General features: G+C 42.6%; 1 protein-coding gene and 1 long non-coding RNA gene across 2 annotated transcripts in view; one reads left to right on the top strand and one right to left on the bottom strand.

Moving 5' to 3' along the window:
* LOC130108352 (uncharacterized) overlaps positions 1 to 12,917 on the bottom strand; it is a 32,402-nt gene that overhangs the window by 686 nt on the left and 18,799 nt on the right. The gene's annotated exons all lie outside the window — the stretch shown is intronic.
* Positions 1,766 to 9,215, top strand: plbd2 (phospholipase B domain containing 2). The gene is made up of 12 exons (XM_056275235.1): positions 1,766 to 1,993; positions 3,495 to 3,588; positions 3,722 to 3,880; positions 4,212 to 4,312; positions 4,417 to 4,631; positions 4,849 to 4,943; positions 6,146 to 6,306; positions 7,854 to 7,949; positions 8,047 to 8,118; positions 8,256 to 8,408; positions 8,609 to 8,771; positions 8,917 to 9,215. The coding sequence occupies exons 1-12, from the start codon at positions 1,782 to 1,784 to the stop codon at positions 9,085 to 9,087; spliced, it is 1,692 nt and encodes a 563-aa protein (XP_056131210.1). The 5' UTR covers positions 1,766 to 1,781; the 3' UTR covers positions 9,088 to 9,215.

Consider the following 12,917-nt stretch of genomic DNA (forward strand, 5'->3'; position numbering starts at 1 on the left):
ACTTGTGAATATACTGCCCTATAGTTACATGTTTACATGAATATACAGTTAGGTCCATAAGTATTTGGACAGTTACACAATATTTGTAATTTTGCCCCTGTACACCACCACAGTGGATTTGACATGAAGTGTTCGGGATGTGATTGAAGAGTAGACTTTCAGCTTTAATTTAAGGGGTTGGATAAAAATATGGTCTTAACTGTTCAGGAATTACAGCCATGGTTATACAGGGTCACCCCATTTTCAGAGGCTCAAAAGTAATTGGACAAACAAACATAACTATAATTATAACAATTCTGTTTAATGGTTGGAGGAAAATCCTTAGCAGTCAATGACTGCCTGAAGTCTGGAACCCATCGACATCTTCAAATTCTGAGTTTCCTCCTTTGAAATGCTCTGCCAAGACTTAACGGCAGCTGCCTTCAGTTGCTGGTTGTTTGTGGGTGTTTTGGCCATTAGTCTGGTCTTCAGCAAGTGAAACGCATGCTCAACTGGGTTGAGGTGAGGTGACTGACTTGGTCACTGATGAATATTCCACTTTTCTGCCTTGAGAGAATCTTGGGTTGCTTTCTCAGCTTGTTTTGTGTCATTATCCATCTGTAGTGTGAAGCGCCGTCCTCTCAGTTTTGTGACATTTGGCTAAATCTGAGCAAATGGTATATCCTTATAAACATCACAATCCATCCTGCTACTTCTCTTAGTAGTCACATGATCACTAAACACAAATGACCAAGTTCCATTGGCAACCATACATGCCCATTTCATAACACCACCTCCACCATGTTTGACAGATGATATGGTATGCTGAGAATCATGAGCTGTTCCTTTTGTTCTCCATACTTTTCCTCTTTCCATCCTTCTGGTACAAGTTAATCATTGCTTCATCTGTCCAAAGAACCTTGTTCCAGAACTGGGTAGGTTTTTAGATGTTTTTAAACACAGTCTAATCTGGCCTTCCTGTTCTTAAGTGACACCAGTGGTGTTCACCTTGTCGTAAACCCTCTGTATTTATTTTCATGCAGGTGTCTTTTGATTGTAGACTTGGACAATGATACCCCTACCTCTCAAGAGTGTTTTTGACTTCGCTAGATGTTGTGAATGTGTTTGTCTTCACGAGGGAAAGAATTCTAAGATCACCCACTGTAGATGTGTTCTGTGGTCTTCCGAGCCTTTTGGTGTTGCTGAGCTTGCCAGTGCATTCTTTCTTTTTAAGAATGTACCAAAATGTTGATTTGGCACTCCTGAAGTGTTTACTATCCATCTGATAGATTTCCTTTGCTTTTTCAACCCAATGATGGCCTCCATCACTTGTATTGACACCTCTATGGACTTAATGTTGAGAGTTCCGATGAACAGCTACCAAATGTAAATACTTGGAATGAACTCCAGACCTTTTATCTGCTTAATTTGTCATGGAATAATGATGGAAAAGTTCTTACTTGCCCATGAAACCACTTGTTAGTCACGTGTCCAATTACTTTTGATCCTCTGAAAATGGGGTGACCATATATAAAACTGGCTGTAATTCCTGAACAGTGAATGCAATATTTTTGTCCAGCCCCTTAAATTAAAGCTGAAAGTCCACACTTCAATCACATATTGGTTACTTCATTTCAAATACACTGTGGTGGTGTACAGGGGCAAAATTAAAAATATTGTGTCACTGTCCAAATACTCACGGACCTAACTGTATGTCTGCGTTCATGTGTGTAGTGCGTGGGAGCTTTTATTTTGAAAACAAATTCTATGTCCTGGTCACGTGATTTCTGACCCACACACATATGACTGTAAACATGTCTTTGCGACATGGAACTGCGAAAAGGGTATTGAACACTTCACTCCTTTACGTGTTGTGCCTTTTGTGCACATGGATCCGAGCGGAAATACGCACCGTTATTATTGATAATCAGTCTGGACAGTTATCCGTACTTGAAGGATATCGTGACGATTTCGTCGCGTGGGCGAACTTTACTGATGACATCAAAAACTCGGGGTAAGTTGGCAAATCCTTTGTCATCAAGTATATCTTGGAATTATTCCAATAGTCTAACGGGTCCTTCACCCCGCAAGGTTTTTTCAATATCACTGACACTTTGCCCCCGACCAGGCGCGTAGCCAGAAATCTGGTTGTGGGTGGGCACAGACAAAAGTCAAACGGGCACAGTCCGTATATGTATAGCGATGTAACAGCAGCAGCATAATCATATAACATAAACTATGCATAGAGCAACTGGGATTTCCGCAGGCACTCTGAACATTTTCAGAGGCTGACGAAAATAATCCATAGTGGAATATATTTTAAAATATTTTGCCATATTGCACTAATGTTAAGGCCCAAACAAACTCGGGCGGAACGTACGCGGAGCGGACCCCGCCGGACAAAAGCGGACGTTCGCAAGCCCTGTGCGCGCAAAACTCAGATTTTACGACCGCGATGAGTCCGCGCCGCTGCGCGCACAGGGCTTGCGGACGTCCGCTTTTAGTCCGGCGGAGTCCGCTCCGCGTACGTTCCGCCCGAGTTTGTTTGGGCCTTTATGCAGCAGACTTTTCCAAATCCATCAGAGCGAGAATAATCACAAACGTTCAACAATCAATAATAGGCTAACATGGTAACGCAAGAGACTTGTTATATGATCAACACAGTACAGGTAGTACATTACCTGTGTATTTACTATATAACCACCATCCAACAATATATCATCGTTATGACTAAGCTAAACTGTAACACGGGTGCTGCATGGCTAAAAACACATATTGGTTAAAATAAGATATTGAATTAAATGTATACCAAAACACAAAACCTTGCCCTCCTCCAACCCCAAATTAAATAAATGATTTCCCCAGTGTTCCTCCAAGCAATCACCATTTATGGTTGCATTTTCAAAAATGGTTATTCAGCACTAACGGATCAAGAAAACACTTAACATTGGTAGACCCACACGTTTAGCTAGACCTAATATATTCAAGTATTGTCTATTTTCAGTCGTGGTTATTATAAAATAATCAGATGTAGTAAAACAGCTGTTGCAAGCCTGAAATGTTGCTTGTGATGTCATGTGGCCCAAAGCTAACAGAAACCCTCGCTATGTGCAAGTAAAAACAAACAAAACAAAAAAAACTGTATCCTGTGTGTCCCTAATGTGTGGTGAGAAGGGGAAAACAACACCACAGTCCAAGGTATAAGTGGAGGCCTGTGCTAAGGTGTCATGGAACCAGAGGATCTTTGGGTTTTCCTGGTCACCCAAAGCACTATCTGGGTCATGCACACATAATTCAGGTTGAAAATTACTCTTAGGTCACTGGACTAGTGGCAAAATGTTAATATTCACCCAAGTCCCTCAGCAAAGGATAGCTCAGTTAAAAAGTAAATGATCACTCATTTTAAGCCTGCCTCCCACTTATATGAAAAATAAGGAGGGGGAGGCAACACTTAAACCCATATGCAGATATTCTGCCTGCTCCCCTTCATTGATATAAATCTTATCTCGTTTCAGTTGGTCATTTTTAGAAGTCACAACCAGCAGACAGTACAATGACAGTATCCAGGCTTATGCAGCTGGGGCAGTGGAAGCTTCTGTTACATCCCAGGTGAGACTGGACCTTCAGTCATCATTCTGGAGTCATTCAGCGGTTAAAGGACAACATAAAACAATTCTCATTTTAACTGTGTGTGTGTGTGTGTGTGTGTGTGTGTGTGTGTGTGTGTGTGTGTGTGTTTTAGCTGATTTACAAGCACTGGATGAATACCCTTGTGGGTTACTGCGGACCCTTTACTTTTGAGTCTGAGTATTGCCAGCGGCTCAAGAGTTACATCACAACAAACCTGCAATGGATTCAGGAACAAATACAGGGACGGCCCAACGTCCCGTACTGGCACCAGGTACTTCATCAGAGCAGTAGTTCCAGTGCGGCCCTCAGGGATCCCTGGCAATGCCATTTTCTCTATTTTGCTAGTTAGTTAATTACATTCACTTTTTGTGTCAGGTATTCCAGCCGTCTAGTCAGAGGGTGTTTTTAGACCTGGTAGTGAATATAATTAACTCCCTGGCAGAAAAGAAATTCAGCAGTACTGGGGGTTCCCAAAGGCCTGATTGAGAATAACTGCATTTCACTGTGTGTGGTACATAAATCCATAGCAAAATTATTCTGCATGTAAATCCTTCAGGCAAACATAATTGACAGTTTTCCTCTACCTCCCCCCTCTTCTTCAGGTACACCTGGCACTGCTGCAGCTAAAGGGACTTGAAGACAGTTATAATGAGCAGTTGTCATTTCCCAAAGACTCTTTTTCCATTAATCCATTTGGTTTCCTGTGAGTGACTGTGTGTCAAGTTTTGCAAGGCATGGTCTGTCTTTGTACTTTTTGTTGGAACATGCCTTACATTCTCATATCTCCTACTTCTACTATTCATCCAGATTGTTCCAAATGGGTGGTGATCTTGAGGACTTGGAGTCAGCCCTGAACAAATCCAGCCAAACACGACCCCTTGGATCAGGCTCATGTTCTGCACTAATCAAGCTCTTGCCAAACAATAAGGAACTGCTGGTGTCACATGACACCTGGAACACATACCAATCCATGCTGCGCATCATGAAGAAATACAACTTTGCCTTCAACATGTCTCCTATGGGTACTTTATTTTGTGAACAACAGCGTGTGCTCTGTAAATTGCCACTGTTGAAGAGTCCCTCGTTAACAAAAAAATGTCCCACTGTTTTTCCTCCTTTTGAGACCAAACAGAATTCAGTAAAAGTTTGAATGCCTCGATGGTGGTCTGGCATCACATTTTTCTTAGCTGAGCTAATTCATCGGAGCCCATCTTTATATTGTCATGTTCATGTTGTCAGATAGCAGTCAGCCTCCTGGAGGAATCCAGGCATTTTCTTCTTACCCTGGATCCATCTTTTCTGGTGATGACTTCTATATCCTAAGTAGTGGCCTGGTAAGAACCTTTTGTACTTTATCTGTACAAAAAAGGTCATCCCTTTCGACAAACAAGCTGCAGAATGTTATATTTAAATGTGCTTTAAAGGATTGGCTGGGAATTTTTGAGTTCTATCCCTATTGTATAATCACCACTTATGTAGTATATAGTTAGGTGTCATTTTCACAATCATTCATCCTTTTCTTCATACTGGACACACAACTCCAGCTTGCCATCCAGAATTCAATGCAATCAATGGGGGGCAAATCCACAATCCTCGTTCAGTGCAAAAAACCACTCCATGGTTCTGCCAAAGCTAACATGAGGTTGCAGCAGTCTATGATAGGGAATATGAGTGGTCATTTTAAAAATTAAATTTTTTTAGAGTCAGTTAGCACACCCTACAAGCAATTACAAGCAGGAGCCACTCCACCACAACAAAGGAAACACCAAGATGGAATTTAGCAATAAAAACTAGTTTATTGAATTTGCTATGATAGACTGCTGTAGCACCATGTTATCCCCCCCCCCTCCTTTTTCTCCCCAATTGCAGGTGGCCAATCACCCCGCTCTCCAAGCCGTCCCGGTCGCTGCTCCACCCCCTCTCCCGATCCGGGGAGGGCTGCAGACTACCACATGCCTCCGCCGATACATGTGGAGCCGCCACCCGCTTCTTTTCACCTGACAGTGAAGAGTTTCGTCAGGGGGACGTAGTGCATGGGAGGATCATGCTATCCCCCCCAGCCCCTCCCACCGAACAGACGCCCTGACCGACCAGAGGAGGCGCTAGTGCAATGACCAGGACATATACCTTCATCCAGCTTCCAAATTGCAGACACGGCCAATTGTGTCAGCAGAGATGCCCGACCAAGCCAGAGGTAATACGGGGATTCGAGCAGGCGATTCCCATGTTGGTAGGCAATGGAATGGACCGCTATGCTACCCGGACGCATTCACGGTATGTTATCTTTGGCTGAATCCTGGAGTTGGCTTTTTGCACTGAATGAGGAATTGCCCCCCATTAATTGCATTGAACTGAAGATGGGAAGCTGGAGCTGTGTGTCCAGCAGTATGAAGGATGGATGACTGTGAAAATGAAACCTGCCTATGTAATACATGATTAGTGAGTATGAATTGGGGATAGATTTCGAATTTCCAAACTAATTCCTTCAATTATAAACTGAGGAGTGCTGGATGATGCCACTCCTTGTTGTCTGCAGGTTACCTTGGAAACCACAATTGGAAACAGCAATCCTGCTCTCTGGAAATTTGTTAATCCCACAGGAGCGGTTATGGAGTGGTTGAGGAACATCGTAGCCAATCGACTGGCTGCAACTGGCAAGGAGTGGGCAGAGATCTTCAGCATGTACAACAGCGGAACGTAAGACAACGCTCAGCTTCTGTTTTCCCTTTACTTTGATCAATCCCCATTATTTGGCCCTTTAAACGATTTTCAACCTTGGTTCCTGACGTTGATTATACTTCCATGTAATCAGACTTGTGATTTTAGAGCATGAGCTATCACATGGATAGTGAGTATGTGGCAAAAAAGCTTTATGTACGACACCTAGCTAGCTACACTACCGTTCAAAAGTTTGGGATCACCCAAACAATTTCGTGTTTTCCATGAAAAGTTACACTTATTCACCACCATATGTTGTGAAATGAATAGAAAATAGAGTCAAGACATTGACAAGGTTAGAAATAATGATTTGTATTTGAAATAAGATTTTTTTTTACATCAAACTTTGCTTTCGTCAAAGAATCCTCCATTTGCAGCAATTACAGCATTGCAGACCTTTGGCATTCTAGCTGTTAATTTGTTGAGGTAATCTGGAGAAATTGCACCCCACGCTTCCAGAAGCAGCTCCCACAAGTTGGATTGGTTGGATGGGCACTTCTTTGAGCAGATTGAGTTTCTGGAGCATCACATTTGTGGGGTCAATTAAACGCTCAAAATGTCCAGAAAAAGAGAACTTTCATCTGAAACTCGACAGTCTATTCTTGTTCTTAGAAATGAAGGCTATTCCATGTGAGAAATTGCTAAGAAATTGAAGATTTCCTACACCGGTGTGTACTACTCCCTTCAGAGGACAGCACAAACAGGCTCTAACAGGTACTATTTAATGAAGATGCCAGTTGGGGACCTGTGAGGCGTCTGTTTCTCAAACTAGAGACTCTAATGTACTTATCTTCTTGCTCAGTTGTGCAATGCGGCCTCCCACTTCTTTTTCTACTCTGGTTAGAGCCTGTTTGTGCTGTCCTCTGAAGGGAGTAGTACACACCGGTGTAGGAAATCTTCAATTTCTTAGCAATTTCTCGCATGGAATAGCCTTCATTTCTAAGAACAAGAATAGACTGTCGAGTTTCAGATGAAAGTTCTCTTTTTCTGGCCATTGTGAGCGTTTAATTGACCCCACAAATGTGATGCTCCAGAAACTCAATCTGCTCAAAGAAGTGCCCATCCAACCAATCCAACTTGTGGGAGCTGCTTCTGGAAGCGTGGGGTGCAATTTCTCCAGATTACCTCAACAAATTAACAGCTAGAATGCCAAAGGTCTGCAATGCTGTAATTGCTGCAAATGGAGGATTCTTTGACGAAAGCAAAGTTTGATGTAAAAAAAATCTTATTTCAAATACAAATCATTATTTCTAACCTTGTCAATGTCTTGACTCTATTTTCTATTCATTTCACAACATATGGTGGTGAATAAGTGTGACTTTTCATGGAAAACACAAAATTGTTTGGGTGATCCCAAACTTTTGAACGGTAGTGTAGCTGTATTCTTTACAGGGGTCACATAAAGTCAGTGATAAGAATTAGTCAGCTGACGATTCCTTGTCAGATGACTACCGTGACTTGTACTTGTTCAGTTAGTTTACCCTGAGATGTTTGTATTTGTGTGTATGTGTGTGCACGCACTGCAGGTATAATAATCAGTGGATGATTGTGGACTACAACAAGTTCACTCCAGGGAAGACCGATATCACCAAGCAGCTCCTCACTGTGCTGGAGCAGATTCCGTAAGTCTCCAAACTTTTACAGGCACCAAATCAGGCCATTTCAATATTACTGTTACTACTCAACTTGTCAAAATTTGCTTATCTCCTAATGTTGCAGGGGCCTGGTTGTTTACACTGATAAAACTCCTGAACTGATGGAGAAAGGATATTGGGCAAGTTACAACATTCCGTAAGTAACCAGAGTTGTCATCATTTAGATAACATCAAGTCTGACTCGAATCTACAGATGGCATTTGTTCTATAATCTAGTATTTTTGTACACACTTTCAATTGTTCATGTCTTTGCTGTTTTGTGACAATATGTAGGTACTATGTGGAGGTATTCAATGCTAGTGGCTGTAATGAGCTGGTTGAGAAATATGGTCCATGGTTCTCTCTGCACCAAAACCCTAGAGCTCGGATCTTCAGAAGAAATCAGACAGCCGTTACAGATTTTGATTCAATGGTCCGTCTTATGAGGTAAGACCTGTCTGTTCAAAGAGGTTTTCTTGGAATATGAACGATCAGAGTGTGTGAGATGAACATTCAATGTGCAGCCCCATATCATGCATACAAAATTTAAATCAGGCCTTAGTATTTTTTGCTTTTTGAAAGATCTGAACAAGTCCATTTCTAAGGTGTTGGTCTCAAATTAAGGTGTGTGTTGTCTTCATTTTCAGGTACAATAATTTTAAGGAAGACCCATTGTCACGATGTGATGGTTGTAATCCACCAGCTAATGGGGAAAATGCCATCGCTGCCCGTTCTGACCTGAACCCAGCCAATGGGACATACCCATTTGATGCCCTGGGGCAGAGGCCACATGGAGGAACAGACATGAAGGTTTGTCTCCTTCTCATTGTCACTCGTCTCTTTGTCTGCACTGAACCTGGACCACACCCAAATGTTCTTTATTTTTCCCTCTTGTTCTTTGGAAAGGGTCAGGAGGGGATTGCTAATTTAAGGCATTATGTTTACTCCTGTACAGATGACATCATATACAATGTTTCGGGAGTTTGGCATGCTGGCAGTTAATGGACCAACCTGGGATCAAGTGCCACCTTTCCAGTGGAGCACTTCCCCTTACAAAGACTTGGTCCACATGGGTCACCCTGATATTTGGGCATTCAAGCCAATACAAGTCACCTGGTCTCCTTAATTGGTCTCATACCCACTGACAAGGGAAATTATGCTTTTAATCAAGTGAGTTACATGACCTGAACAAAGGAGTATTGCACTACATATTTAGATAAATGAAAAACATGGGAAATTAAAGAGAGTTGGGATTCTAATATAATATTATTTCACCTGTTAAATCCAACATATCAAATCCATGCTGCTATAAAGAATAAATCTGAAACAAGGTTCATGATTACATTTAAAAAAAAATACTTACAGGAAGTAACCATTTACAAATATGTCATGATAGTCATTGTTTGGCTATTGTCTTAAATACGCCCATAAATATGAAACAATGCTTGTTTTTGCATGTAAATCTTCAGGATTTCAGTTTTACAATTCTGAAGTGTATTGTTTGCTCTGTTTTTCTACTTTTTTAGATTTCTTTTCTTCAGATAACAATACAGTAAACAACAATACGAGCAATTGAGCGATGTGCTGGCATAAAACAAATTGTTTTCATCGCTTTTATTTGTTTTGTCTGCATTGTTGAAACTCAGTTTCATGGGTGAAACTGAGTTTTAAGTTATTTTCTTTGTGAATGTAGAATTTCTCTCACTTATGAAATAAATCACTGTCACTACCCCAAAGATTTATCTGATGGTTATTTTTCATGTAAAGCTAATATTAGAAAACATTGAATATTCTAATTTTGTCTTGATGTATGCTCAATAGTTCAGGTAAGGAAATCACAGAGTTGAATCAGTTCATCTGGATACAACATTCATTGACAGAAATGTTTCATCATTCATCTAAGTGACCTCTTCAGTCTTAACTGATTGCAGGTATCCCCACCCTTATAAACAATACAGTGGCATAATGACCGAAAACGATCAGTTTCATATGCAAATTGCCGTGACCATTAACTAGAGTTACAATGGCCATGTGTACTATTCACAGAGGATTTGGGAATAGTTGCAATCACAGCATTGTAAGATGGCGACAGACGTACTCTTAGCTCTTAGCCAGCCCCCCCCCCCCCCCCCAGTTCAGGGATGGTCATTCCCTCTTCCCATAGATGGCCTCTGACTCCCCATTCAAACCAGTGTTCCTCCCTATCAAGGATGTGCACATCCTCATCCTTGAAAGAGTGGCCACTGGCCTGTAGATGGGTATAGGCTGGAGTCTTGGCCTGATGTGTTAGCTCTCCTGTGATGTGCCATCCTCTTGGCCAGCGTCTGTTTTGTTTCCCCAATCTACAAATCACGGCAATCCTCCTGGCACTTAACAGCATACACTATGTTGCTCCGTTTGTGCCGGGGGACCCGTTCCTTGGGTGGGACCAGTTTGTGGCACAGCGTGTTTTGGGGTTTGAAAGCAACTGAGATGCAGTGTTTGGAAAATACATGTCCCAACTGTTCCAACACTCCCGCCACATACGGAATCACCACTGGTTTACACTTTGCTACTGTGCCGGATCCGGTCGTTATGCAACTGGGCTGTTTATAAGGGTGGGGATACCTGCAGTCTGCTGAAATTGACGAAGTGAAGGGAGAGGTATCATTTGCAAACCAGAAATGTCCACATTGAATAACAGAAATGAATTGGCCAGCAGTTGCAGACATAGAGATAAGCACCTATTTTGTAATTTTAAATAAATCATGCCAATAGACAAATACCACCCCCCCCACCGGACCATTAGCGATCATGTGTTTTTGAATTTTTGAATGTAGGCACCTCTCCCTTCCCCATTAGACATGCACATGATGTACATGATGAGGCAGTAAATGGTATGTTCTTTCCCGAGTAGCTTTATTGACAGCTGGTGATTGCTTATGGCATGAAACAGGCTTGTACTGTCTCATAAAGAATTTACTTGACTCACTGGATTATTTTGCTCCTTATTTGTTGAGCACTTTCCCTACCGTTGAGTGTTTCTTTTAACTACTACTACTACTTTTGGCTGCTCCCGTTAGGGGTCACCTCAGCGGATCAACCATTTCCATTTCTTCCTGTCCTCTGCATCTTCCTCTGTCACACCAGCCACCTTCATGTCTTCTCTCACCACATCCATAAACCTGATCTTTGTCCTTCCTCTTTTCCTCTTCCCTGGCAGCTCCGTGTTCAGTATCCTTCTCCCAATATACCAAGCATCTCACCTCCACACACGTCCAAACCATCTCAATCTTGCCTCTCTTGCTTTGTCTCCAAACCGTCCAACCTGAGCGGTCCTGCTAATATCTACTACTACTACTTTTGGCTACTCCCATTAGGGGTGGCAACAGCGGATCATCCGTTTCCATTTCTTCCTGTCTTCTGCATCTCCCTCTGTCACACCAGCCACCTGCATGTCTTCCCTTACCGCATCCATAAACCTCCTCTTTGGCCTTCTTCTTTTCCTCATCCCTGGCAGCTCCATATTCAGCATCCTTCTCCCAATATACCCAGCATCTCTCCTCCACACATGTCCAAGCCATCTCAATCTTGTCTTCCTTCTTTGTCTCCAAACCGTCCAACTTGAGCAGTCCCTCTAATATAATCGTTCCTAATCCTGTCCTTCTTTGTCACTCACAGTGAAAATCTTAGCATCTTCAACTCTGCCACCTCCAGCTCTGCCTTCTGTCTTTTCGTCAGTGCCACTGTCTCCAACCCATATCTTGTAAACCTTCCCTTTAACTCTTGCTGGTACCCTTCTGTTACAAATCACTCCTGACACTCTTCTCCACCCTGCCTGCACGCTCTTCTTCACCTCTCTACTGCACTCCCCATTACTTTAGACAGTTGACCCCAAGTATTTAAACTCATATGCCTTCGTCACCTCCACTCCTTGCATCCTGACCATTCCACTGTCCTCCCTCTCATTCACGCATAGGTATTCCATCTTGCTCCTACTGACTTTCATTCCTCTTCTCTCCAGTGCATACCTCCACCTCTCCAGGCTCTCCTCAACCTGCACCCTGCTCTTGCTACAGATCACAATGTCATCCGCGAACATCATCGTCCATGGAGACTCCTGCCTGATCTTGTCCGTCAACCTGTCCATCACCATTGCAAACAAGAAATGGCTCAGAGCTGATCCTTGATGTAATCCCACCTCCACCTTGAACCCATCTGTCATTCCAACCGCACACCTCACCATTGTCACACTTCCGTCATACATATCCTGCACCACTCCTACATACTTTCTCTGCAACTCCCGACCTACTCATACAATACCACACCTCCTCTCTCGGCACCCTGTCGTATGCTTTCTCTAAATCTACAAAGACACAATGCAACTCTTTCTGGCCTTCTCTATACTTCTCAATCAACATTCTCAAAGCAAACATCGCATCTGTGGTGCTCTTTCGTGGCATGAAACCATTCTGCTGCTCGCTAATCGTCACCTCTCCTCTTAACCTAGCTTCTATTATTCTTTCCTAAATCTTCATGCTGTGGCTGATCAACTTTATACCTATGTAGTTGCTACAGTTCTGCACATCTCCCTTGTTCTTGAAAATCGGTACCAGTATGCTTCTTCTCCACTCCTCAGGCATCCTCTCACTTTCCAAGATTTTGTTAAACAATCTAGTTAAAAACCCCACTGCCATCTCTCCTAAACATCTTCATGCCCCCACAGGTATGTCATCAGGACCAAAAGCCTTTCCACTCTTCATCCTCTTCATAGCTGCCCTCATGTCCTCCTTGCTAATCCACTTAACTTCCTGATTCACTGTCCCTACATCATACAACCTTCTGTCTCTCTCATTTTCTTCATTCATTAGCCCCTCAAAGTACTCCTTCCACCTTCTCAGCACACTCTCCTCGCTTGTCAGCACATTTCCATCTCTATCCTTGATCGCCCTAACTTGCTGCACATCCTTCGCAGCT

The sequence above is a fragment of the Lampris incognitus genome, chromosome 1, assembly GCF_029633865.1.
Source record: "Lampris incognitus isolate fLamInc1 chromosome 1, fLamInc1.hap2, whole genome shotgun sequence".
Taxonomy (NCBI): domain Eukaryota; kingdom Metazoa; phylum Chordata; class Actinopteri; order Lampriformes; family Lampridae; genus Lampris; species Lampris incognitus.